Source organism: Lepidochelys kempii, chromosome 10 (assembly GCF_965140285.1).
Source record: "Lepidochelys kempii isolate rLepKem1 chromosome 10, rLepKem1.hap1, whole genome shotgun sequence".
NCBI classification, from domain to species: domain Eukaryota; kingdom Metazoa; phylum Chordata; order Testudines; family Cheloniidae; genus Lepidochelys; species Lepidochelys kempii.
In genome coordinates this window covers 66,498,509-66,526,451 of record NC_136389.1, presented here as the reverse complement: position 1 = coordinate 66,526,451, position 27,943 = coordinate 66,498,509, and the positions used below count along the sequence as shown (strand labels likewise).

General features: G+C 44.2%; 1 protein-coding gene across 1 annotated transcript; it reads left to right on the top strand.

The window, feature by feature from the left end:
* The first annotated feature begins 14 nt into the window (after nt 1-14).
* Nucleotides 15-27,788, top strand: SLC27A2 (solute carrier family 27 member 2). The gene is made up of 10 exons (XM_073304033.2): nt 15-638; nt 5,613-5,822; nt 7,153-7,311; nt 8,494-8,618; nt 14,805-14,999; nt 15,691-15,781; nt 17,888-18,086; nt 19,168-19,265; nt 25,069-25,199; nt 26,956-27,788. Exons 1-10 carry the CDS (start codon nt 161-163, stop codon nt 27,130-27,132), a joined length of 1,863 nt encoding a protein of 620 aa, XP_073160134.1. The 5' UTR covers nt 15-160; the 3' UTR covers nt 27,133-27,788.
* The last annotated feature ends 155 nt before the right edge of the window (nt 27,789-27,943 follow it).

Genomic DNA, 27,943 nt, shown 5'->3' with positions numbered 1-27,943 from the left:
GCTCCCTCTGATCCCACCCCCGCTCGGGGCCAGGGAGGAGGGAGCGGCTGGGCCCGCCCCTGCCCAGCCGGGAGGCGAGCGGCGGGCTAGGCGCCGCGTTCCCCCAGCGCAGCTCCGTGCGCTCCGAGTCCCTTGCGCTGGGCACTGGCCGGGCCGGGTCATGTTCTCCGGCTTCTACACCGCGCTGGCGGGGCTGCTGCTCCTGCCGCTGCTGCTGCGCCTCGCCTGCCCCTACTTCTTCGGCGACCTGCGCTTCTTCCTCACGGTGGCCTGGATGTCGCACCGGGTGCGCAGCGACTCGGCGCGGACGCCGCCGCGCACCATCCTGGAGGTGTTCACGCAGCGGGCGCGCCGGACACCCCGCAAGCCCCTGGTGCTCTTCAGGGAGGAGGTGCACACCTACGGGCAGGTGGACAAGCGGAGCAGCCAGGTGGCCCGGGCGCTGCGCGAGCACGCCGGGCTGCAGCAAGGGGACTGCCTGGCCCTCTGCCTGGGCAACGAGCCTGCCTACCTCTGGATCTGGCTGGGCTTGGCCAAGCTGGGCTGCGCCATGGCCTGCCTCAACTGCAACATCAGGGCCAAGTCCCTGCTGCACTGCTTCCAGTGCAGCGGAGCCAAGGTGCTGCTGGCAGCCCCAGGTGAGACCCGCCAGCGGGCAGGCAGGCAGGCTGCTCAGCCCGGAGCTGCTCAGGGTGGGGGGATAGGGAAAGTGGCTGCCCCCGGCTGCCCATCCACGTGGGCCCACACCTGCTGCCTGGGCTTCTGCTGCTCATCGACATCTGCTCAGGGGGAGAGCTCACCTGCCCTGCAGCCCTCTGAGGCAGGAAAGTGGGACACGCCCGGGGACTGGGGATGGGGGTAGCCCAGAATATGAGAGTTCCCCAGGGGTGGGGATGGGGGTAGCCTGGAATCTGAGACAGTCCCCACATTGTTGGGGGTAGCCCAGAATGTGGGCCAGTCCCCCTGGGACCCAGAATGTGGGATAGTCCCCAGGGGATGAGGGTGGCCTGGAATATGGGACAGTCCCCAGGAGATGAAGGTAGCCTGGAGTGTGGGACAGTCCCTCTGGGGACAGGGGTAGCCCAGGATGTGGGACAGTCCCCAGGGGGTGGGGAGCGGGTTGAGGAGGAGGGTTCTTCCTTTAACATGTATAATAACCTCTGCTACAACTTCATTGTCAAGACTTCACCTCTCCAGTGTCAGTAATTTGGAACAAATAAACAGTGAGGAAACTGCAGCTTGGTGCAGGACAGAGGTAACTGGGTCAAAAGTCAGTGAACATAGTAAATGGAGTCTTATTGTAAGGTCTTTCGGATGCTCTGTCTCAACTCAACTCCCACAGCTTTGGTGAGGCATGGCAAGGGAGATGCCTTGCCCAGAATTTTTTCCCCCAGGGAGGGAGGCGGGGTTCTCCCCATATTTAGCCCGTGCAGAAGAGCAAGATGCAGTCTGTAAGGCCCTAGTCCTACCAATGCACATGATTAGCTTTGCACATGAGTAGCCCTATCAGCATCGAGTTTGGGGCCTTAAACCTTAATCCTGAAATTGACTGTGTCTAGGTGGTCCCCTGTGCCTTCATTGAGCCCCACTGACTTAATGGGGCTCCAGGTGGGCAAAGGAGGATCAGCCCAGATGAAATAGGTTGTAGGATCTGTGCCATAGTGCTGAAGGTTTTTGTCAAAGAGCCAGGCAGTCAAAGATGTAGCATTTAAACATCCAGGTGCTTTTTGGGGTAAGCAGAGGATGCATCAAGTCAGGTGTAAGAATGTAACATACCTTCTGTAAGTAACTACATGGGGAACAAATATTTAATAATGGGCTCTTCACTCTAGCAGAGAAAGGCATAACACACCACCCAAGAGCTGGAAGTTGAAGCTAGACAAATTCAGACTGAAAATAAGGTGTAAGTTTTTGATGGTGAGAGTAATAAATCATTGGAACAATTTACAAAGGGTGGATTCTCTGTAACTGACCATTTTAAAATCAAGATTGGATATTTTTCTGAAAGATCTGCTCTAGGAATTATTTTGGGGAAGTTCTATGGCCTGTGTGAAACAGGAGGTCAGAATAGATGACCACAATGGTCCCTTCTGGCCTTAGAATCTATGAATGGATGAATGTTCCCAAATGATTTGCAATATATTTTCATTTCCAATTTATATAGTAAGGGGAAATATCCAGAAAGAGAGAGAGAGATACTTAGGTATCAGGTGTTTTATATATCTATATATAAAGATAGAGTATCTGCATTAATATTTGCAGGGTCAAGGCCATTTCTATGCAGATGTTTAAATGCTCCTAAATTTTATTAACTCAAAACAAATCTTTCCAAGCCTAACACAGGAACTATACCTCAGTGAGAATGAATTCCATGCTACATTTGAACTTTCAAAATTAATCAATTTATCTGCTTATCAGCATGGAAAAAAACTAGTGTTTAGGACAGGAAAATGTACTTTTCCAAAAAGTATTCAGCTCTGGGAAAAGACCAAACCAAGGAGGTTTCAGCCCAAAATGAGATTTTTTTTTTAAGCTGAGTGGTTGAAAATAATGGCTTATTAATGACATAATTTCCCCAATCTTAGCTGTAGTAGTCACTACTAGCAGCTGTTAAAATAATATAAGGAGAGGACAAAAAAAAAAAAGAAAAAAAAAGATTTCCCCTCTGTTAAACATTTACTTTGTCACCCCGATCTGAGTTTCGACCTTTACTCTGCATTTCTGTGCTATCCTTGGTCAAAGGTAAATCTCTTCTGATCACAGCTATATCATGATCACAACTGTATCATGATCACAACTGATATTTACTTGCATGGATATTTTGAATAGGTTTCTGCAAAGGAATATGCTGATTCAATTATAAACAGGAGTAGAGTGTATTGTATTTACGTCTGTTTGGTGCCAGACCATGGCTCATTAGATCTACATGTGGAGAAAGGGGGGTCAGGTGCCTCTGCAGAACATTCCACTCCCTGCCACCCAACCCAATTCTCCATGCAGTCCAGGGTCTGTGTAGAAGGAGGGGGTGGAGTGAGAGTGGGCAGGAACAGGAGGGGCAGGCCACCTGAATGCACATCATTCTCCCTTCCAGTCCTGCAGAAGATGTCCAAAAATGTTAATACAGCCTGAAGCCATATTAACCATTTTTAGTTCCCCTGCCTGAACCCTAGAGGAGGCTACGGAGGGTCGGGGGGATCCTTGGCAGTACAGCACCAATGGGTTATGTTGGCAGGGAGCCAGGGGTGTTGGTGGGAGCCAGAGTAGCAACAGAGGTCTGGGGTCTCCACACAGATGGCCTGCAAGCTTCCAGCTTTGGGGGTAGCTTTTCTGGGAGGGGAAACTGCAAACTGCAAACTTTTACAGTCTGAGCCTTGCCTTGGTATATTTATAAATACCATTGCCAAGAACATCGACAGGCAACTACCCTAGAAATATTGGTTCCAATAATAGCAATACCAGTCGCTAAATTCAAAGTGAATGGCAGAGCTGTTTGTTTTGGGATACAGCAGGTTGGGTTGCTGAATCCAACAATAGGTTGCATATTAGGAACAGTTCCGACTCTTTTGATGGCATTTCCACACAAGAAAAATGCACACAGCCAGCTCTTGCAGCATTTCAAGACTTTGGGAAGGGACTGATATAAATTAAAGGACTGAATTCTTGCACACGCCATTTTTTAGATATTCATGTAATTTGCAAGAGTCCTTTCATTTGAGTGAAGAGAAAAGTCCCTGGGATATTGAGTCAGTCTCCTACAGCGAATACTGGCTCTTTTATATCGGCACTACATAAACCAGCTACCTCTTACAAGTAATCTCTCACTTTTGGTTTTAGTGACATAAAAGTTAAAGCGCTACGTAAGTTAACTGTAGACATTAAATTGGACAGCGTGTCAGGGTTTTGTTCAGACATAAAAAAAAATATTTCATGCTATAAAACATACTACAAATGTGGGGCCAGATTCTCAGCTGGTGTAAGTCAATGTAGCTCCATAGAAATCAGCACAGCTTCTTCCCCCCGATCCTGGTGCTGGCTTTACACTCAGCACTGATTAGGGCAGCCCTCAAGACAGCCACTGAAGTCAATGGATCTATGACAGATTATGCCAGCTGAGAATCTGGTTTGTGTCTCTCTACACATCAGCAAATTTGATAGCGTGTGCCTGGGGCCAAATTTTCCTCCCCTTGCTCTCATAAAACTCCAGTTGATTTGACTTCAGTGGGAGCGTTTATGTGAGTAAATCAACCCCAATGTGTCCCTGGATGTGAATGTTCCCTGGCTTGATTTGTGTGTGAGTTTTACAGTTTGATTCCCATAAATTATTCTTTCTACAACATGAGTCTGTGATTCCTTCTCCACCCTGCTTCAAGCTGTTTTGAGAATGGAAACCTGAAGCAGTAGCTGTTTGAATGAAATTGGTGATGAGGGTCCATGTTAAATTATCTGAACGTGCTAGTTCAAAGGGGAATTGTCACACCTGTGATTTGAAAGGTCTTTTTGTTTGCTTTGCAGCATGCTTGTCAGATTCCACCCAACATTATGAAAATGTAGACTCTCTTTTCTGTTTTCACGCGTATAGCCATTCGCTGTTTAAAGGAGGACTTTGAGTTGCAAGAAACCAGCCAAGACGCTGGTGACTATACCAGCCAAAGCAGATAATCTTATTTTTCTAATAGAGCAAGTGAGCAAGTAAGCGTCGTGTTGTACATGAAGAGAGCCTGTGCATTGTCATTTCTCACACTGAACCCTTTTTATTGTAAATGTCTACTTTTTTTTTCTTTGGCATCCAGGCTCACTGTGGATGAAATTCACCTTTGTACAAAGGATGGGTGGGACGTAAGTGGTACATAGGCTGGTGTGGGAACTCTGCACAGGAGTGTATTTCCCTCGAAGGGGGAAATTCACCACCCTTCAGTGTCCATTTTGTCCATCCCCTAGCTAGCACAAAGTGGCCACAAAGAGGCTATAAGACTCCCTAGGGAACACCCTCAGCATGAGTCCTATTCAGCAGACACAGAGCTGGCTGGGCCAGCTATATATTCCTCCCCCAGCCCAGGGATCATGTTCCTGGTGGCTGCAGGCAGGAGGAAGTGTGTCTAGGGCATTCCTACTCCCTGGTTCTTGCAAGGCCCATACCTCTCAAAGGTGAGCTAACCTGTACTGATGATGGAGTCAGCCCCAGGATCAGGGAGGCACAAAGTGCTTTTCCTCAGGCCTGGTCTACACCTAAAATTGAGACTGCCCAAGTTACGTTTGTCAGGGCTGTGAAAAATGTCATGCCCTGTGCACCGTCATTAGGTTGACCTAACCCTCACTGGAGTAGCGGCTCTCAGGCAGGTGGATTATCTACATCAAGGGAAAACCAACTTCTGTTGATGTAGAAAGCTTCTATACTACAGCACCATGCAGCACAGCTGCGGCAGTGTAGCTGTCCCTGTAGCCACTGTAGAGTAGCCACGGCCTCACTCCTTTCATTAGACGCTGAACCGACATAGGCATGACGCACTCCTGAGTCCAGTTAAATTCAAAATCTCCCAAGGCAAAACTTGGGACACAAATTTGGCCATGCAAAATTTTCTTAGAATTATTTTCTATTTTCTTTGCTCCATAAGAATTCAAAGCAGCTGTTGAAGAAATATTGCCAGCCCTGAAAGAAGAAAACGTCAGAGTCTTCTACCTAAGCAGGACATCCGACACAAAAGGGGTTGACAGCTTCATTGACAAATTGGAAGTGGTTTCAGATGAGCCTATTCCACACTCTTGGAGATCAAATGTCACTTCTAAAACTCCTGCCATGTATATTTATACCTCTGGGACTACAGGTAATGTAAATGGGGTTAGCTGAGAAACATCCCAGCGATGGAGGGGAAGAAATTATTAGAGTGAGATTTTAATTTTCCTTTTTTCTGCTTAGCAATTCTTACAAGCCATCTTCAAAATCCCATTTCTGTCTGAAAATATTTCACCTGCTACTGTTGCAAGGAAACCCAAGAGTTCTGGAAATGAAAGAGATTAGAGACAAATGTTTTTTTCCTTTTCTTTGGGCACTGGAAAACACTTTGTGTACCGTCAGGTTCCCTTGTGTGTGTGGATCATCTAACACATCAATGGGGGGAGAAGAACATTTGGAAAAAAAATAGACAGATGTGACTGTCCAATCTCCAAAATCGGCCGAGGGGGAGAGGGGGGACTCAGAGATCGGTACAGCCCTAGAGGCTATTTTTAACCACTTTTTGGTTTCATTGACTAGATCACAAGGTGATGAGGCCCATTAACTATCGCAAGCACTTTTGGAAGTAAACGTCTTCCGAGGTGTATGTGAATCAAATTGTATCTTAAATGAATCAAACTGTACCATATTTTACTATAGTTGACTCTATGCTTTCTTTCCCATACAGTGCCACTCCCCCATCAGCGTGACCTACTCTGGCATTCCTGTATATTTTGCATCCTGGTGCTACCATGCCCCATTGATTAGCATTGTCCCCCACAAGTTTCTGTGATACCTATCATATCAAAATCGTCACTCGATAGCAGGCCTTCAGGTTAAGCCATCTTAGTATTTGGACTTCTAGCAATTGTATACAAACACTTATAAAACTTGTCAATATTTAGTTGTATACCTTCACGTGCTGTAAATAAACAGGACTCTTTTTCATTTGACTCCTTTGTTTCTATCTGTACTTTATCAACTTCTAGCCTCTGATAGTTATGAGGCTTTAGAGTAGGGGGTGGCAGCCTTTCAGAAGTGGGGTACCGCATCTTCATTTATTCACTCTAATTTAAGGTTTCGCATGCCAGTCATACATTTTAACGTTTTTAGAAGGTCTCTTTCTAAACGTCTTTAATATAGAACTAAACTATTGTTGTATGTAAAGTAAATAAGATTTTTAAAATGTTTAAGAAGCTTCATTTAAAATTAAATTAAAATGCAGAGCCCCCCAGACTGGTGGCCAGGACCCGGGCAGTGTGAAGGCCACTGAAAATCAGCTCGCGTGCCGCCTTTGGCACGCATGCCATAGGTTGCCTACCCCTGATTGAGTATCCCCTTCAATAACTCCTCCGCTAAGGGATGTCCCTGTCCAAACCACCTTGGTCATTAGGTGTACCAATCATATGAAAGATCACACCTTTTCTATTGTCTTTACACAGGTCTTCCAAAGGCTGCAGTGATTACCCACGAACGCATGCTGTTAGGTTGTAATTTGTTCATTGCAAGTGGCGTGACCTCTGAGGACATTGTGTATAATGCCCTGCCACTGTATCACAGTGCTGCCCTCCTGGTTGGAGTTCATGGATGCATCATGCAAGGTACAGTAATACACTCATTACAGTGTAAATGAGTTACTGTGCATATGGGAAGAAACAGCAAAATTCATACCCGGAGCCAGCTCTCCAGCCCTACATGGCAGCGTCACAGTTTTAGGGTTAACTGCACCTTTGACTCCACTCCTGGTCTCCTTTGAAGGCACCCACTTAGAAGCTTCAGTCTTCTTAGCCCTCACCACTTTTGGATGGAGACCTGCATCATCCTCCCTCCAGACTGGGGGTTTACACTTGCAGTCCTTCCGCACTTCATTGAGATTTCCCCAGAATGACCAGGATCCAGCCTCTGTGGTTAACCTTTCTCCAGGGGCTACAAGCCTGTATATTAGTTACCGACCAGCCCTCACAAAGCAAAATATACTTGTTAGGGCAAAAGCATTACAGGGAAAGCATAAAAAATAATAAAAATTCCTATCCACAGGCCAAAAGCTAGTCTTATGTGGCCTTTGTAAGCCAAAGTCTTTCCAACCCTTCTGCAAGGGCTGGGTCCCCCGCTGGACAGAAGGTCTTGTCTGTTTGCTGTATCAAAAAGAAAGCCCTTCAGACTCAGTCTTTTTATGCCAAAAGCGCTTTTCTTTGTCTGCTGGTCTCTGGAACGCTCAGTTTGAAACAGTACAGGCAAACCTCCCTAGAGGTAGTACCTCTCTGCAGGTGTTTACAGCCTGAGTGAGTTGCTATAATTGTAATCACACACACACATCCTGTTTTTAGTTCCTGGAAGAGCACTGGCAACCCTCCCGCCTGGAGTTGCATACAGTCTCTGGCCCACAGTGAGACAGAAACCACCGATCAACTTCATACAATGTGATTCCCCGCCCCTCACAAACATACTGCATCCACCTGCAGTGTCTGTCACAGGCAGCTCCTCCTGTGCAGCACAACCACCGGGGTTACATGGTGCAGAGTGCCACAAAGTTCATCCGCTATGAATACTCCCATACTTTCTGATGGACAGCATTCAAGGATACAGCTACTTCCTGGCCATGGATTGTACCTGACTTTATTTTAGGAAAGGGTCACACACTTTTAACATGAAGTTATATAATCTGTCATCCTGCAAATTTCCTGTACTCATCACTGAAACTACTAAGCAAATTGTACCATTTTCTCAAAATCTATTTATTATAGCCCAATTCTATTATTTCCCCCTTCTTCTTCTTTGTGTAGGTGCAACCTTAGCTCTACGCTCCAAATTTTCAGCCAGCCAGTTTTGGGTTGACTGCAGGAAATACAACGTAACAGTCATCCAGTATATTGGGGAGGTGCTTCGGTATTTATGCAACATGCCAAAGGTAATTTCTTCTATGCACCAGAGTTTTTTGAAAACTGATTATAAGTATTGTCTGGATTACCTGTGTAATACTTCTAATATTTTCATGGACTATAATGAGCCTTAGATGTTCCACAGATTAACCCAGGGGCCAGATTCTCTGTTCCACCAAGTTCATTTTCCACTGTCTAATGGTACATCAGCATGGGGGATGGGGGCAGGGGAAGAACCCCCTGGCAGTGAAACTAAGGCTATGTCTACACTAGCACTTTTGTCAAGATAACGTACGTCGCTCAGGGATATGAAAAAAACACCGGTCTGAGCGACATAAATTACACCGACAGATGCGCCGGTGTGGACAGCACTGTCGGAGGGAGACACTCTCCCGCTACCGCCGCTCGTTGGAGTTGGTGTAAGTGTGTCAATGGGAGTGTTGACATGGAGCAACTACACGAGCATTGGTACAGCTGTGCCACTGTAAGCTTGCTAGTGTAGACATGGTGTTAGAGTCCAGGTTAGCTCACTTGGGCTTGTGCTATAGGACTAAAAATAGCAGTGTAGACATTCGGGAGCAGACTGGAGCCCAGGCTCTGAAACCTAGCGAAGGGGGTGGATCTCAAAGCCTGAGCTCCAGCCCAAGCGGGAATGTCTACCCTGATGTTTTTAGCCCTGTAGCGTAAGCTCAAGTCATTTGACCCAGGCTCTGAGACTCACTGCCCTGGTGGTTTTTCTTTGCAGTGTAGACATACTGAGTGTGCAGAGATTGCAACTGGGGAATTCCTCCAGCATTAAGACGGCTTATTCCTGTGCAATAAGCCTCCCCCCAGCATAGGAGGAAGAAGGGAGGGGCATTGGGAAGGGGAAAGAAGAGTACGGGGCACGTTGGAGCAAAGCCGTAGTTTCTTCGTTAAAAGCTGTTGCCTAGTTTCAGAATCAAGTCCCAGTTAATGAATCTGTGTTCTTGGAGGTCCTAGCCAAAGAATTCCCATTACTGATAATGCAATATATTTATTTTATTTTAATATTGAGAGGCGAAGAAACCCCTTATGTGAATATCTGCTTATATGGACCGACTCATTTTCCCATTGCCTACTTTACTGCTCACACTTTACAATGTATTCTCCCATTAGTGCAAAGGACATATGAATCTGTTTTGACATTAGCAAGTATGTAACATGCTCTCCATATTGTGAAGACTCAATTTATAAAACAAAAAGTATTAAAGTGAAAAGCAGATGGGCCTTGGTTTAATATTTTACCCATCCACATTTTCAATATTTTTTAAATTATTTTCTTAAAATAATGACTATTTAGGTGTAATATATTATTTTACATCTTTTTAGATAGCTCTTTCCACCCGAGGAACTAAAAGCACTTTGCACAGAATTTTACAGATACAGAATCAGGACAAGATCCTTGACCCAAGGAGTTTCCAGTTTAATTTAGATTAACATGAAATGTCTTTCAAACTAAGCACCAGTGACTTAAAGTGGGCATTTCTTTTGCACAATCTTGACAAAGAGTACTAGAATATGAACACGTCATAACTAGGCTCTCAGCTTCATATGCCATAACAATGAACAGAGAAAGTGCACACCTGCTATAATCTAGCTAGCTGCAGACCAAACACGAAAGGTCCCATGGGGAAATCAAGGAGCTGGTCATTTAACATTTGGACGTGGCTAGAATCAGTTTTCAGCAGGCAAGAGACAGGAGGATGTAAGCCTGCCCCACTCCACTTCAGTAGAACCCATGGAGCTGGAGCAACAGATACAAGCTGAGCTAGAGAAAAAGTATACTCTGAATCTATTTCTGCAGGCAGTAAACTTGCCAGAATGTGCGTCTAACATCCAGCCGCCCAGCCATTCATAAATAGTCATGACCATTCTGTCAGGATTTGTTAACACAATAAATACTTAAAACCACTGCAAGGATCCTCCTCCCCAAGAACTCCTGATTGAGCTAGCATTGGTTCTGAGAGTTATCTATTTTAGTGAACAAGTGGCTAACTCTTCCCCACTCCATGCCTTCATATGTTTTATGTACAAGTTACTTCTCTGGTTGCAACATGGGGTTTGCTCTTAACGTAAATAGGTTCGTTTATAGTTGCTCGTAGTTCATGGTATTTTATCCTTTGGCAATCATGCCCCATTTAATCATAGACTACAAAGGAATCACAAGCCATACTGAGTTTAACCAAGGTCTCAAGGACTCGGACAGCTGGTGGCAGCTTTGCCGCCTGATTACAGGTCAGTTGCGAATGCCTAGAGGGGCGAAGGTCCTCAGTAATGTTAGCAGCACAGGGAAAAACAGCTGAACCGCTAACTGACATGTTAATGAAAGTACTGGGAGTCTTGCAGAAACTGAGAAACTTGCAAGGCTGACATTGAAGCCAAGGAAAAGAATTATACTCATGAAAATGATAGGGCAGTGTAACTGAGTGGTGTTTCGTGGGGGAAGCAGGCTTTCCCATGGGCGTTCCTCGGTAATAGTCACAGTTTATATATGAAGATCAGGCTTTAAAAGAAAACCGACACACAGCTTTGTTTTAATTATTTAACACAGGATTTATCATCGCCCCAAGCACATAGGATTCTGCAACTTTGGAGACAGCATTTCCATACAAGCAGGGCCTACAGGCTTCTCTAATATGTGGTGCTGCGGCCCATAGGTACACCATGTTAAGTGGATGAGCCTCTCCCAGAAAGCTGCAATTAAGACCTTAGAGAGAGCATGCAACAGCCTGACTTGGCAGAAGCTCTTATTTGTACTGCGCTAGTGCCGAGAGGTCCCGGTCTCATTGCACTAGGCACTGTACAAACGTAAAGTGATTGTCCCTGCCTCGGAGAGCTGGCAGCCTAAGTAAGTTATACCTGGCTGTAAATTACCCTCTGCCTTAATTTGCACCCTCCCATGGATTCTCCATCACTGGAAATTTTAAAATCAAGATTGGATATTTTTTGAGAAGATTTGATCTGGGAATTATTTTGGGGAAGGTCTGTGGTCTGTATTATACAGGAGGTCTGACTAGATTATCACAATGGTCCCTTCTGGCCTTGGACTCCATAGCCAACAAATGGAAAAGAATGAATGAGATAGAGCGACTTCAGGACCCTGAAAGAGGAAGGACAGACTGCTGGTCTGGAGCTAACCAACAAACTGTCCCCAGTGAAACATTTCAAAATGGAAACACGTTTGGTCTCAAAGCCCTACAAGTCCCCAATCAAGCAGTATAAGAAAAAACCTCCCAGGACACACGACCATATTGTGCAGGCCTCTATAACACGCAAGTTACTGTCAACCCAGAAAGACTTTGGAATAACTGAACTCTACCATACAGGATCAGGGCACAAGTGTGCAGAACTTCAGCAGACAGTCTGGGTTGTTTTATATGCTACTTGACTCTGCTCAGACATTTTAATGGCAAATCTTTCAGTAAATCAAAGAGGAAAATCAATCAGAACTACTGATTTGGATTATTGAACTGACCTTCCAAGGCTGGACCAAGTGTGTAGAAAAGTAACAATAACCCAGAAGCTACATAACTGAAGTCCAGAACAGTATCATGTGCTGGAATAATCAAAACATAAAAGCAAACTATAATTAGAGTATTTGCATATTCAAAACTTGCAGCCTCATTTCCATGGCAGTTTCTTGTCCTTTTTTGTTGTGAACATCTAACAATGTAAATGGATCCAAACTGCTGTCTCATTGGTCTAGATTCCTCCCTGGAGTAACTCTCTTGTCTTTAATGGGCTTGCCCCAGGGAGAGATTTGGCTCATTGTCTCTGTAACTAGACAGACAGACAGCAGCATAGACAGCAGCATGAACTTAGACGCCTGATTACGAACATTTAAATGACAAGAAATTGCTCAACCATTTCACTGCTGGCAGTTGAGTGAGAAACATTCAGCTAATGCAACATTTCCCAAACTTCTGAAAGTTGAAGCTTCAGGAAAATAAAACTAATTGTGGTCACCTTCACCCTCTCCATGCTAGCAGGGCAGCCTAGGGAAATTGGCAGTAACACTGTCACGGTTCTACATACTTCCCTTCCCCGCCTGGCTAGCCCTGCACACACTATACTTTGAGATGCATTGAGCTAATGTATCCATCCAGTCCAGCTGGACATTCCTGTTTCTGGCTGATGTCCCACTGGAGTTAGGGTTCTTGAGAAAATGCAAACATTCTATCAAGCAGAATTTCATTTGCTCAGATCACTGAGATGCCAGCTGCTGCCAGGGAAAAATTAGGATTGAAGTGTAGGTATAACAGGGTAGCTGTCCCCTTAAATGAAATGGAGTCCAGCTCTCCTGTTCCACTCCAGGGGCACCCTAGTTTGGTGTAATGAGGAGGGTGGGGCTGCCTCTTGGAGTTATAAATGAGAGACAGCCCAAAGGCTAGAGAGAGTCCAGAACCCAGTCCTGAGAGAGGGAGAGTTCGTAACCCACGGGAGAGAGAGAGACAGAGTGCGCTCAGAAGAAGAGCTGAGCTGGGTTGAGAGCATCAGGGAGGGGATACCCGGGAAGAAGGGAGTGATAAAGAGTTCCCTCATGAGGAATAAAGCAAGAGCAGGCTGGTGAAAGCAGAAGGCAGGAAGGCAAACTTCCCCAGGCCAGAGAGGTATGGCTAGAGAGGGCTGAAGGCTGAGAACAGCAGACAGAAATGCCTGTTGGCTCTCTGAGCTGTAAAGCTGAAGCCAGAGGGCCAGAGAGGGCTGAGGGGTGAGCCTGCTTATATCTCCAGGCAAGAGCTGGAACCATACCTTCAGGGCGGAGAAGCACCCCAGCTAGAGGGGCTGGGGTGCGGCAAAGTGAGAGATGCTGAGGTGTGGTGAGAAAAGACAGATCTGTACCTGAAAGGTGTGGTGTGGTGTGGGGAGAGATGTCAGAGCTGTAGATGGTGTGTTGATGGCATGTTGGGACTTGAAATGTGAATGTACTGTGTGGACTGTGCTGGAGAAATCTGAATTGTGGCTGTGGGACCTTTTGTAATAAACTAACCCTGCAAAAGGCTATTTATACTCTGAAAACTTATGTGGAGTTATGGGGGACTCCGGAAGAAGGGGGGAAATGAGATATGTGCACTGGACACCAGAAGAGGAAAATCGAGACAGAGGGCCACTTTCTGGAACACCATAAGGCCACGAGGGGGTGCCATGGAGGCAGCCATCCTGTGATAGTGGGTTTACAATAGAATTTGGGCCAGTAGCAACAGTGAAAGCAGTCCAGGTTAATAAGCCAACATGTATTTTTAAAAAAACCTCTCCCCTTGGGCCTTGAAATGCTATTGGGTATTAAGTTACACAACTTAAGTTACAGCAAATTCTCCTCAGAAATTAGAAATAGAAATTAGAAATTAGAAGATCTGGAAGAGCAATGTCCCCAGATTTTGTCAAAATTCCCAGCGTACTACAGCTCCCGTCCATTGTTTCCAAAAGCCCATTAGAATTGCTTGTGTATTATAGACTATACGTACAGCCAAATTCGGTTCTCTTTTATTGCTGGGATGTAAGTAAATAAATAAGAACAATTCGTGTAAGCAACCAGATGAACTATCACCCTTTTCTTTGTCATCTCCATATTTGCTGTGTGAAGAGCACATGTATGGCAGCATATTAAAAAATGAGAAGAAAATATTCTCATTTTAACAGGCTCAGTTCTGCAGTCCTCACACAGGCTAATGTATTGCCTAGGTAAAGACTTCAGTGCCGAGACAGCTTTTTTTTTCCCCCTTGAATGTCATTTTGAAGTGTAGGGAATTTGAAAATCTGTCCATTTTTACCTCCTAAATCGTTGACGGCACTAAGGGTGGAATTCAACCCATGCAGAGGGTCACTACAAGTCTTGTGCACAAAACAGGCTTAAGTGGAACATAAAGCGGGGCATAGGTTTCATGCTGAGCCGCTGCAGGTGGTGAATTTCACCCTCAGGAGCCAGCCCTGCCCCCTGATTTTGCCACTGACTTCAGCTGAAGACAGATATTCAGCCTGATGCTGCTCCAACATTCCTTCTCCTGTCTCCAATATTAGACAATGTAAGTATCAGGCCATCTATCCATCTCATAACTGCACATGTAGCTGTAAAGATGTGTACACCTGTTATACTTCAAAATGTGCTTTATATTTGCAGACTGATGTCTTCTTTAAACTTGTTCATTTTTCTCAACCTAATCATTAACCTATGTCTGTTGGGTTTTCATGTCTAGAAAGACAGCGATGGTGATCACAGAGTAAGGATTGCCATAGGCAATGGGTTAAGGGCTGATGTTTGGAGGGAATTCGTCAGAAGATTTGGAGACATCCGTATATTGGAGTTCTATGCTGCAACCGAGGGAAATGTTGGGTTTTTTAACTACACTGGAAAAGTCGGTGCCGTGGGGAGAGTAAACTACTTCCATAAGGTAAGCAAAATAACATCAGTGCTGGCATTCTGTCCTTCAGGGGTGAAGTTCAACTCATTGCCAAGGGCTCACATGGGCCCTCCACATCACTTAAGCCTTAAGAGGCAAATGCATAGCCCAGTGCTCAGCTGAACCTTGGGCAGATATACCCAGGGAAGGGTTCCTTGCACTCCCCAACTTTAGTTTATGCCTGTCCCATGCTAGACTGATGTCACCCTAACTGCTGCCATCTCACTAAGAGTATGTCTACATTGCAGTAAAACACCTGTGGCTGGCCTGGGTCAGCTGACTTGGGCTTGCAGGGCTCAGGCTGCAGGACTATAAAATTGCAGTGTAAGTGCTTGGGCTCGGGCTGGAGCCTGGGCTCTTGGACCCCACGAGTGGGGAGAGGTCCCAGAGGCTGGACTCTAGCCTGAGCCTGAATCCAAATATCTTCACTGCAGTTTTATAGCCCCACAGCCTGAGCCCTGGAAGCCCAAGTCAGCTGACCTGGGCCAGTGACAGGTGTTTTATTGCAATGGGAGCCCCATACAGCTGCCAGATTTTCAGACAAAAGAGCATTTGGACACTGAACATACGTCAGAAATATTATGAAGTTAGCACCTTTTAAAGCAATACTTCAATACGTAGAATATATTGAAAATTCAATTCAGATATTCACGTGTATGTATATTTTGTAAATTTTCACTAGAAAATTATACGCTATGAGCTGATTAGATACGACGTAGAGAAAGATGAACCAGTCCGAGATGAAAATGGATATTGCATAAGAGTTCCCAAAGGTACCAATGTTTACTCCTTAAAAGAATAAATCACAAAGAAACTTAATTCTTTAAAATCACAAATTAACCTTTCTATGCCCATTTTAATGGGAAAGGCCATTTAGGACAGTTGTTGGGTAATCTCTAGTTTTTAAACACAAACAAGAAAATTTGTTGCTACGGGAATGAGATCTGGTATGCAGCTTTAAGGAAAGACAAGGGATAATGCCAGATCAAATAAATATTACATGTTGTTTTAATAATTCTATCTGCCTTCAGTATGTTTGCAGTCTCTTTTAGTTGAGGGTGCTTTTACCTTTGAGCTAATATAATCTTTTCATAGTATGGACCTTGGCCTTCAACTTGAGCCATCTTGTTTTTGTCTGATAAATTTACTTAACCTGCCACCAAAAGAAGCATTTTCAAAATTATTATATAGTAAAATCGGTGCCCCTGTAGATTAAACTTTCATTGGTTTTAATGGAAAATGCAACTATGAAAGTGAGGCAACTACTTTGATACTTTACATGTGTTAGGCATTTTCACATGGAGGATGACTTTATAACTGGAATGTACAATTCTGAGTTCAAACTGAACGCTCCATACAGCTGTTGATTTCACATACAGGATTCAGGCAATTATATTTTTTTCAGCTCCATCTCCCTGTCGGTCCTTTCCAATCTCACACATGGAGCTGCTCAAAAATTCAGTGCTGAGGCCAGATTCTCCTTTCATTTACACTAACGCAACTCCACTGAAGTCAGCAGAATTGCACTGATCTATCTGAGAGTGGGATTTGGCCTCTGGACTACAAAAATGCCAGATACATATTTGTGTGAGGGAGGAATGTGAGAAGGCTGGGAGGTGGAGCAGAAATGCATGCTCCCACTGTACGTATGGGGGCAGTTCCTTCACCAGTGTAAATTGGCATATGCCACGGAAGTCAATGGGGCAATGACAATTTACACTAGCTGAGGACCTGCCTCATGGTGTGTCTCCTTCTCCCCCCTCCAACCACAACACCGTATCGCGGACTGGCAGGAAGGAGAGAGTGCACATGCCTGGTATTGTGTGTAAATGTTCACATCACGGGAGGTTGGGGTTTTAGCCGTTGAGTTGGGGGGGGGTGTCTGGCATTTGGTTATGAACGATTATAAGGTGCTATAGAAACAAACTCCTTATCCATAAAATGGATAAACATGAAATCTCCACCAAATCCCAAGCCAGAGGGCAGGATAGAGAAGGCTGCCAAGTGTGCAGCTGCAATTTATTTTGTACACAGTATGGGTAACATTCGCCCCAGAGCACAGCACCCGCACAAGGCCCTATCTTCCTGCTGATTGTGGGTGAATTTCACCTTGCATATCGACATAGGTACAATACCACCTCCTTCCAAACGTCACACTCCCACCCCTCAGCACAAGTCACTCCATAACTATAGCTTCTCCTGGTCTAGAGAGCAACGTACTGTAGCTGTGGATGCGCTAAGCAGTTTTTTTAATGCATTCTGCATTCACAGTGCGTGGGCTGAGTCCTTATATGCATTCTCCCCTCACAACTGGTTCTTTGTGCTGCTTGTGGGATGGCTGAGAGGTGAACAATCCCTGAAGCACCCAGTACAGCATGGAAGTAACCTGGCTTGTAGGGAAGTGGAGTACAAGTGGCCCGCTTCAGAGGATGCTCATGGAGTAATCCTGCTTATCCCCAGGTGGGATCAAGCCCTATGTAGGCTGAGATTTTCAAAGCTGCCTAGGGAATCTAGACACCCAGTTTCAATGAATTTTAATGGAAATTGGGCATCCAAAGTCTTAAGAGGCTTTGCATATCTCAGCCTAAATCTTCAATGACTCTGTGCTCCTGTACGCTAGCGTACAGAGTGGTAGTATCATAAAACTTGTAATATCCTCTCTATTTGTGAGAGCCCATGGTATTGAAAGGATGAGCCTGAGCCCTTAACCTAGAGTTATATGGCTAATTTTAAGGGCAGGTGATTATGAAAGAAGCCTAAAATGATTCTATGACATCTACAAACATCATCACTACTATTATATCATTTAAAATCATGTATATAGTGTCATTACATGGTGGTTTGCAAACACATGACAAGACATTTTTTTCCCTTCATAGGTGAAGCGGGGCTGTTGATCTGCAAAATCACACAATTTTCTCCTTTTAGTGGCTATGCAGGAGCAAAAAGCCAGACAGAGAAGAAAAAACTAACAAACGTCTTCCAGAAAGGGGATTTATATTTTAATAGTGGTGACCTTTTAATGGTTGACCAGGACAATTTCATCTACTTTCATGACAGAGTCGGAGATACATTCCGGTTAGTTTATTAAGATACTTAAGACTGAAGAAAATGTTAATTCAGTCTCAGTTCCTTCTGACTCCTTGTCCAGCATCTCTCAATGATTGATGAAGAGCACTCACTTGTCTCACTTCAAGGTGAGAAAAATGAGGACCCTACATCACTTACTTCCTTTTCCTGAAGCTCAAATGAGGATTCCAGACACTGCCTGAATTATCTGTTGCATCTTTCTCAAAAACCTGCCTCCAGAAAGGGAGATTAGATGCAAGCTGCTAATTGGCAAGATTGCCAAAAGGTTTTCTGAGCTACATAGTAGCTTCTTTAAGGAAAACTGGTTCTCTGCCTTCCTAAAATTTGTTTAGGGAGTCTCTACCAACAACAAGCTTAATGAGTTCTAAGTGCCTTCACCATCTAGAAAGGACATGGGTCCAGCTCACAGATTGTAGCTGGAGCTTCCCCAACATGTCCAGCAATTTGGAACTGAAGCCTTCAACAGGCCCTGTTGTGTCAACATGGAGGCAGACAGCTCCTTTTGGATTCAAGAGATTTCATCCTCAAAGTAACATAAAAATCTCAACAGTGAGCCTCATGTCTACTATCAGGTAGGGGCAGCTCAGCTTGACCATGCTGTTCACCACCAGCACCAGGAATGGTTCTATAGCATGATACCACCCAGGTGCCATGGTGGAGGTAAAATATCTTTCCTTCACCACCTGCATAACCACAGCAGAAGACTTCAAAATATCTGTATGTTTCAATCTGTTGGACTCAGCCTGGGACTCCCCTCTCTCGCTGTAAGCCACCAAGACCCAAAATAATAGAGCTAGGGAGAGGGTGTTTAGGGCCCACAATATTGACAGTTGCGAAAACAAAATCAGAAGGCGATACACTGGGTTACCGGTAGAACAAGAGTCCTTCCTTGAACTCTCTGGAACCTTACAGGTTCCACATACCCCAACAGGTAGGGCATTAAAACAGGTCCCTCATGCCAATAGGAATGTGCACCCTGATCCCAAAGTGAAAGTGCAATGGTAAGCCTATGACAAAGTTGTTGTTGATCAGAAATGATGAAACCTGCTCACTACTGTATGTTTTCCAGATGGAAAGGGGAAAACGTGGCTACTACTGAAGTTGCAGATATTTTTGGATTGATCGACTTTGTCCAAGAAGTTAATGTGTATGGAGTGCCTGTGCCAGGTATAAATGAATCATTTGAAAATCTGGTAATGCAAGATCTTTTTATACACAGAATACCATAATTTCATCACGTACTAAGTGAACTGTACAAAAAGGCTCTCTCTTTTGGCTTCTCTATTCTTCGTGTGCTGCATCTGGAAAACTCAGTCATTTAAGTGTGTACAATGTTTATTAGCTGCAGAGCCTTAGCAAAATCTTCCTTTTTAGTCTAGTATTGGGCAAGGGATGTTAAGAGGAAAGTAGGAGCGGATTTGAGATTTAGAAACCACATTAGAAGATAACTAGCCATTATGTTTTATAGCAGGGATTGGCACATGGCCTGCCAGGGTAAGCTCTCTGGCAGGCCGAGCTTGTTTGTTTACCTGCTGCGTCTGCAGGTTCGGTCGATCACGGTTCGCCGCTCCAGGCCAATGTGGGCTGCGGGAAGTGGCGCAGGCCGCAGCATGTTCTGGCTGCCGCTTCCTGTACTACCCATTGGCCTGGAGTGGCAAACTGCGGCAAGTGGGAGCCACAATCAGCCGAACCTGCAGACGCAGCGAGTAAACAAACCGGCCCAGCCCGCCAGCAGGCTTACCCTGGTGGGCCACGTGCCAAAGGTTGCCGATCCTTGTTTTATAGCTATCAGATTTGCACTTACTGTAGAATGAGAGAGGGAAAATACTGTGGAGAGAGATTTTGGGGAAAAGGAAGAAGAAAGTAGTTTGGGAAATTGGGTTTCCTCCCACCTCTCTTCAATGAGCTGAATCCCCAAAAGCAGTTCTAATCACATGTACAGTCTCTTTTGTACCACATGCACAATTTTCTACTCCCCAGATAATTGGGTGGTCCTCAGAACATTAAATAAAGTCCCTCACCCCCATTTAATCTGTATCATGGCAATTATCATTATGTAATTTGAAGAGCACTGACATAGGGTCAGATTATCAGGTGTGGCAGATTAACCTTAGTTGACCCAAGGGGTCAGAGTATGTAGCGTTACATCACCTTTCTGTCTCCTTTATCTTGGAGCTGCCAGGGGCCCAAATGTCCCCCTGAGCAACTTAGAGCAGCCCCAAGGCTATTCTAATTTGTTCCTGTGGCTGACAGATCCCAAGAGCCACTCCACAGACCAGGATCATTGGAGCACACTGCATTCCATCAAATGCCCCCTATGCCTCAGAGGGTGAAGAGTGGCTGAGGATCTGGCCCAGCGTGCTTGCCACTGTACAGGGCACAGATGAAGATGCTGTCCCTACCCATATGGGTTTGTAATCTAATAACTGAGTAGAATAGAAACTTTTCAGATACCTGATTTGCACACCTCTCCCCGTATGTCAGGTCTTGTTGCAAAAGGCTTATGATGGCAGATCCCAGCATGATCCATGTTGGGGGATCACAATGAATCTTTGGGCAACCCTAAAGCAAACAAAGAGAAGGTCAGTTTAGAATCAGTTACATGGTGAATGTTCTCTAACTTGTCTTACATTTACTACTTGCAGTTTTTGTGCTTCTGCAAAGGGTGGGGGTAGCCTTAGGCTTGGGTCCATATTTGCTTTTGGTGATATATAAAGAAAGATATATAAAAAGGTTTTTCAGAAAGAGCTTTTTTTCCTGCTTTGAAATTCAGGCCCTATCTAGCCTAGAATACGTTATGATGTGTGTAGCTTCAATGGCTAATTAATGCTTTGGAATTAGGAAGTCTTTGTTAAAGATGTCACACCCCCATCTATTTCTTGAAAGTGTGAGAACTCCCAATACAGTCTCTGACACATCCAGTAATTCCTCTGGCCAAAACAGGGCTCACCATAGTGGACATTCCTGATGTTTCCAAGATTAAAAACAAAAACAACAGCAAAACCCCTTAGCCCAACCACCACTGTTTCAGGCCATCTGTGTTTATCCAAAAGAAACCATAAAAGGACAAAGAACCAAGATTTCTTTGCATATCACCATTAACAACTAAAGCAAAATTAGGGTTTATCTCTTTAAATCATTACCTTTGTTTGCACCTGCTTTTGAGATAGAGATAAACACACAATTGCCATGGGAGAGATTGCACAAGCCAGGTAACCATGTGAATAGTCCAGAGTTCCTTAGCCTCTTCTCAGATTACATTGTAGGAGATGAGGGAAGTATAGCCTAACTCCCACTGGACTTGTAAAACCAGCTAGAAGAGGTGTTCATATCCAATTACTGACTGGCCTCACAGGAAAGCAATAATAATTGTTCAAAACAGTTCTCTTCTTACCACAGCATTATACAGTTGTTGATTTTTTGCACGTAAGCTTGTTTTTATATGGTACAAATAATATTTCTATTTCAGTCTCTTAATGCACCTGGAGTTAACCACACAAAATAAAATACACAAGTTCAGGGAAGAGATAACTAATCCAGTGTGTTCGGATGCAAAAATATAAAGCTCCAAACCAGATCTTTCACTAACACTAGAAAACAAATCTGAATGCCAGGTGGCTTCTTTGAGCAGGTGATCTGGAAAGAGGAAGAGAAACATGCTTATGATGGTGGCTATAGGGGAACTATATGCCCATTGCTCTCAATAAACTCCCATCTTTTTCTTTTGCTCTGCACTGCCTTTAGCTGCCACTTTCCCTTTTTATCTGCATAGTGGGACCTCTGCACAGCACTATGTCAAGCATTAACATGACTGCCGGCTGCAATGCCTTTTGTGGGGATATTAGCTCTGTCTTCATGTGGCTCCATTTGTTTGTGGAAATGTCTTTTTCCTTATTACAGTGCTGCAAAGCCACTACAGAAAACCATATCATAGGTGTGTGCTCGGTGGTGGTGGTGGTATTTATGGGACTGTAGTATTGCGAGGGCTGGCATGTGTTTGTGTTTCTGGGTGATAGAAATACCATGAAAAGACCAGCTCCTTATGCAGTTTTGTCCCCTGCCTCCAATCAATATCTCAGGCAAGAAAACACCAAGAATGTAACAGATAAATGCAAAGTAATGCAAATTGGAAAACATAACCCTAACTATACATATACAATGATGGGGTCTAAATTAGCTGTTACCACTCAAGGAAGAGATCTTGGAGTCATTGTGGACAGTTCTCTGAAAACATCCATTCAATGTGCAGCGACAGTTAAAAAAGCAAACAGAATGTTGGGAGTCATCAAGAAAGGGAGAGATAATAAGACATAAAATATCATATTGCCTCTCTATAAATCCATGGTATGCCCACACCTTGAATACTGCGTGCAGATGTGGTTGCCCCATCTCAAAAAAGATACATTGGAATTGGAAAAGATTCAGAAAATGGCAACAAAAATGATTAGGGGTATAGAACAGCTTCCGTATGAGGAGAGAGTAATAAAACTGGGACTTTTCAGCTTGGAAGAGAGGTGACTAAGGGGGTATATGATAGAGGTCTATAAAATCATGAGTGCTGTGGAGAAAGTAAATAAGGAAGTGTTATTTACTCCTTTTCATAATACAAGAACAAGGGGCCACCAAATGAAATTAATAGGTAGCAGGTTTAAAACAAACACAAGAAAGTATTTTTTCCACACAACGCGCTGTCAACCTCTGGAACTCCTTGCCAGAGAGTGTTGTGAAGACCAATACTATAACAGGGTTCAAAAGGGAGCTAGATAGATTCATGGAAGATAGGTCCATCAATGGCTATTAGCCAGGATGGGCAGGAATGGTGTCCCTAGCCTCTGTTTGCCAGAAGCTGGGATTGGGTGACAGGGCATGGATCATTTGATGATAACCTGTCTGTTCATTCCCTTTGGGGCACCTGCCATTGGCCCCTGTCAGAGGACAGGATACTGGGCTTGATGAACCTTTGGTCTGACCCAGAATAGCCGTTCTTATACAAATACCCAGTTATTTGGATTCCTGCAGAACTCAAATGCACAGCCCTGTTGGATGGTGATGAATGAGGAGAGACTGGATTTTATTCCTCTCCATCCTCACCCTCAGATGGATGAGTTTGAGCAAAAATCCAGAAGGAATGTCCAGAATTACAGTATTTCTTGTTGACAGCCGCTAGACACCAGATAGTCCCATGCTCTTTTGTCTCTTTTTCATTTGTGGATTAGCTTGCTATTTATCAGCAGCTTGCAGAACTGAATCATGTTTAAAGTGACACTTTGCTTAAATTTTATCTTACAAAGTAATTAATGAATTATGGGCCATATTTACCCTTGGTTACCCTGGTGTAAATCTAGACATTGATTTACACTGGTGTAGCAGATAGCAGAATAGGGTCCTAAATTCATTTTTAAACAATAAGGCCAAGATTTTAGAGTGTTTGGCGCTCTTGGTTGACACCAGACTTTGAAAAGGTCTCAGCTCCCACTTTGGGATCCAATAGAAGGCAGATTTTCAAAAACATTCATCACCCAGCAGTTCCCATTGTGATGCTTATGGTCAGACTGTCAAAGGAACTCAGTACCTGACGTGCTGAATTATTTTAAAAATCTGGACACATGTTTTGGTGCTTAAATGGGAATTGAATTCTCTTGACAAAGGCTGGCTCTAAATACCTATTAACAACAAAATAGGATTTGAGGGAAAGATTCAGCTGTGGAAAAAATAGGTTAGTATGAAATCCAAAAAGAATCAGGTGTGAAACCAGTGTAACTCTCACACAATTTGGCCTAAACTCTACAGTATAATGTAAACACGGACTTTTGTGGTAGTTGCAGGTGTCAGGACCTGCCAGAGTTTGGCCTACTGTAAGCAGTGCATGAGAAAATCAGGTCTAGCAGGTTCTCTATTCTTTTAGGGATTAAAATTAATTCCATAATGCCACTGTTTGAAAATCCATTTAGTCACAAAATGACTGTAGGAATTTATTTAAAAATATTAGGTCTGATGTTCTCCTATTGAAACCATTCTGTCCCCTCCTTCCCTGTCCTAGTTGTTAAAGTATTTGCTGTATATTAAATATCCTGAGTGATTCTTTTGAAGGGCTAGGGAGGAGGCTATTGAAGGGTTGCAGAGAAGAAAGGCGAGGAAGTCCCAGCTCCTGACTGTATCTGAACAGAACTCTTGCTGGATGGGGGCAGAAAAACACTGGAGATTTGTGGATCTGTAACAGTTCCACTTTAAAATACATTGTGTACATTCCTGAACCATTTATGCCAGAAATACCAGACCTGATGACCATAATGGCCATATTGGGTCAGACCATTCGTCCATCTAGCCCAGTATCCTGTCTTCAGACAATGACCAATGCCAGGTGCCCCAGAGGGAAAGAACAGAACAGTCAATCATCAAGTGAGCCAACCCCTGTTGCCCATTCCCAACTTCTGGTAAACAGAGGATGGATGGATTTAAATGAGACCTGCTCCATGCTCAGTTGCGTGGTCCTTTTTTTCAGCAATTTACAGTAGAGTTCATATTTCTGCTCCTTAGGGATCAAATTCACCCCTGTGCATAAAACCCATGTGAAGCTCTCTGCACAACTTAACCCCAGTGTTAAAAGTCAAGTTCTGAGATTTCACTCAGTCCCAGCCGAGTGCAATTTCTGCCTAAGGGTTAAAGTGGTGTGGGGGATCCTGCACAGGGTTGGGTTTTACCTAGGGTGACCAGATGTCCCGTTTTTAAAGGTAGAGTCCTGTTTTGGGGGACTTTTTCTTGTATAGGCGCCTGTTACCCCCCACCTCCTGTCCCTTTTTCCCCACAGTTGCTATCTGGTCACTCTAGTTTTATCTCAGTCCTATAAATGTATTGTTCCCATCATTAGAGATCTTTAAATAATGAAATCGCTGAGAAACACAAGTGTTGGCATTTATACAACAGGACTTTAGATATCAACCATTATTTTTGCCTATAACTGTTCCTCTAGGTCATGAAGGCAGAATAGGAATGGCATCCATTCGACTAAAGGAGGGCTGTGAATTTAATGGGGAGCAGATATACAGACACGTTGTAGACTACCTGCCGAATTATGCAAGACCTCGCTTTGTAAGGATTCAGGTAAGGCAGCCTTACTACATGTCTCCTGCCTCACTGCACAAAACAGGGCACTAGTCTGTCTTCTCCCTTGTTTCCATGAGGATTGCAGTTACTTATAATTATGCTGGCAGCACTCTAGGGTCCTCTTTCTTCCCTCGCTTACACTTGTTTTACACCACGGAGAGAGGAGAATCAGGCCCATGATGTTTCCATTCTGCCTGGAACCAGAAAGCTGGGTGAGCCTATGAAAATGCAGGATGCCTGTCATGTGTCTGAATGTATCATGCATGTCCCTATGAACTAGAAAGATCTCTCGGTGGAAATATACAGACTTCCTCTTACATACCCTTAACACAGCGAAGGGAGCCAAGTTTCAAACTTAAGCTGTGCTGGTAGGCAAACTGCTCTTGCAGACATAGGGCTCCACCCACCTGGAGCACTCTGCAGGCTAGGGGCCCTGCCACTTCTAGATTTCAATACACTGATGAACAAACAACCTCAGCCCTCCTTGTCTATATTATTCATGTTGAAATATAATGTTTAAGCTAAACTGAGGAAGCCAATCCTGAGGGCAATTTGATTGTATGTATCTATTTATTACAAATAAAAGAATTTTCCTCTCAAGAAGACTTACTTACTGGGATGGTTCATCAGAAGAAACACAGAGATATTAACATCCCAAACTATTTAATCCAGCCTCTGTCTTTGGGTAGCTACGCAAATAATCACATGAGACAAACTATACTGTGCTTTGCCATCCACAACACAACCCCCGGAGACTTACGTAACCTCCTGTAGAGATTTCCCTCTCCTTCCTTTTCTGAGCAAAATCCTGCCCTTTTCACACCCCACTTCTCTTAAACTCAGAACAGGGTCCAACTGGTCCTAATTGCACCAGGCCTCATTGGGAAGCCAGCGGATTTGTTTTAGCTTCCCCGCTCTCCAGGAAGGATTCCCTTGGAGCCAACCTTTTGTTGGCTTCACTCTGGTTCCTGGAGGCCACTTTGTGCTGCAGCCCAGATGGTTAAGATCTTGGGCTGGGGGATGTTATGGCTGCAAGGCACCCTTTGTGGTCTGAAAGAAGCTATAGACCCCATCATACCATTTGTTTAATAGACATTAGTAAGGCTCTGATTCAGCAAAGCATTTAAGCACATGCTTAAATTTAAGGCTTAACTTTAAGCACATGCATAAGTGCTTTGCTAGATCAGGCCCTGAAGCAATTGTCTCTCATTATGTTACAAATGGAACATGCATGAGTATGCTCATAGGAGTCTCGTTGCTGAAGGCCATAGAGATCTGTTCAGGATGCGGGGCAGTGCAGAAGGCCTTATGTGGCATTTGGCTGCTGTGGCCCCAAGCATTTCCAAGGTCCAGAACCAGGATTATGTCCCACATGCTGAAACCTGCAGAAATAATTCTTGGGTAAATTTAGATACTTATACATTTTGTTAGCTTGTCTCTGACTCCTAGCTATGAGGCTACAGAGCTGCATCAAATCTGAGTCCCACATCTCAAATATATTAATTGTCTGCACCACTGGAGATAGGATTTACATTTTTCTTCATGTTTCAGAGGGGTAGCCGTTTTAGTCTGTACTAACAAATTTGTTAGTCTCTAAGGTGCCACAAGTCCTCCTCATTCATTCATGTAGCTATTGCACTTGGAGAAAATGCAAGACAGTTTTCTTCTGAATGGTTTGACTTTTCCAGCTTTAAAGATAGTACCCACTGTTAGTTGCTTGTCAATGTTAGAGAATCCTTTTTGCTTTTTCTAGGATGCTATTGAGATCACAGCAACTTTTAAACACCGTAAAGTGCAATTAATGGAGGAGGGCTTCAACCCAGCAGTCATCAGGGATGGCCTGTATTTCCTGGATGACAAAGAAAAGACGTACGTGCCGATGACGCAGGACATTTATAATGCTATAAATAACAATAGCCTAAAACTGTAAGTGTGTCCAAAAAAATCACTGTTCTAGAATATTCAGTTTTCAAAACACATTATTGAGTCCAAAAAGCCATTTTGGTGAGTTGATCAATGTTATCAAGTGCCTGTATCCAAAATTCTGTGTGATGGAGATGTTTTAATAGTGACAGGAGCTACATAAAACTTCTGTTCTTTCTCCCTGTGGTCTGTGTGTTAACCTTCACACTTCCCAGCTTCACTCAGGACACACAACAACTCTGCCTCCACTTACCTCTCAGCCTGGCTGCTCCTTCCTCTTCCCCTCTCGAACCCAGCACTGTTCACTCCCATCACCATATTGCTCCCTGCCTCCACTGGTTCTTCTGTGCCTTTCTCACACTGGCCCTTGTGCCTGGAACAGCCTCCATGACCCAGCGGCACCATCATTCCTGTTCTTGTGCGTAATCTTGTGCTCAAAGGCTTTTCTGAGTTAGGGCCTCAAAATGGGACAGGAGAGAAAATTCAGAATTAGCAAGGCACATACACAGCTTATTAGGCAAATCACAATCAACTTGTGCTCTGACTTGTGTTATTATGTATGTAGATTGTAAGCTCTTTTGGAGCGGGGACCTGTCTTCGATTGTCATATACTGTCGTGAATGACTCTGTGGTGCTGTATAAATAATAAATCAGAATGCTGTATTTTTTGTTTGTTTGTTTGTGTGTCCAAATGCCACCCAATCTCTGCAGATAAACCCTAAGAGAACTGGGTCCCTTGTTAGGCTTTTTGCCAATACATTCAAGTCATTGTAAATCATTATATGACTCCAGGTAATTCACATTCAGGATTTTAGTTC

Bases quoted from the DNA above. Each gene is read 5' to 3' on its own strand.
- SLC27A2 (XM_073304033.2), top strand. From the start codon at position 161: ATGTTCTCCGGCTTCTACACCGCGCTGGCGGGGCTGCTGCTCCTGCCG. The intron at 7,312-8,493 runs GTACAGTAATAC...TTCTTTGTGTAG, and splicing joins TCATGGATGCATCATGCAAG to GTGCAACCTTAGCTCTACGC. The intron at 15,782-17,887 runs GTACCAATGTTT...TTCCCTTCATAG, and splicing joins TTGCATAAGAGTTCCCAAAG to GTGAAGCGGGGCTGTTGATC.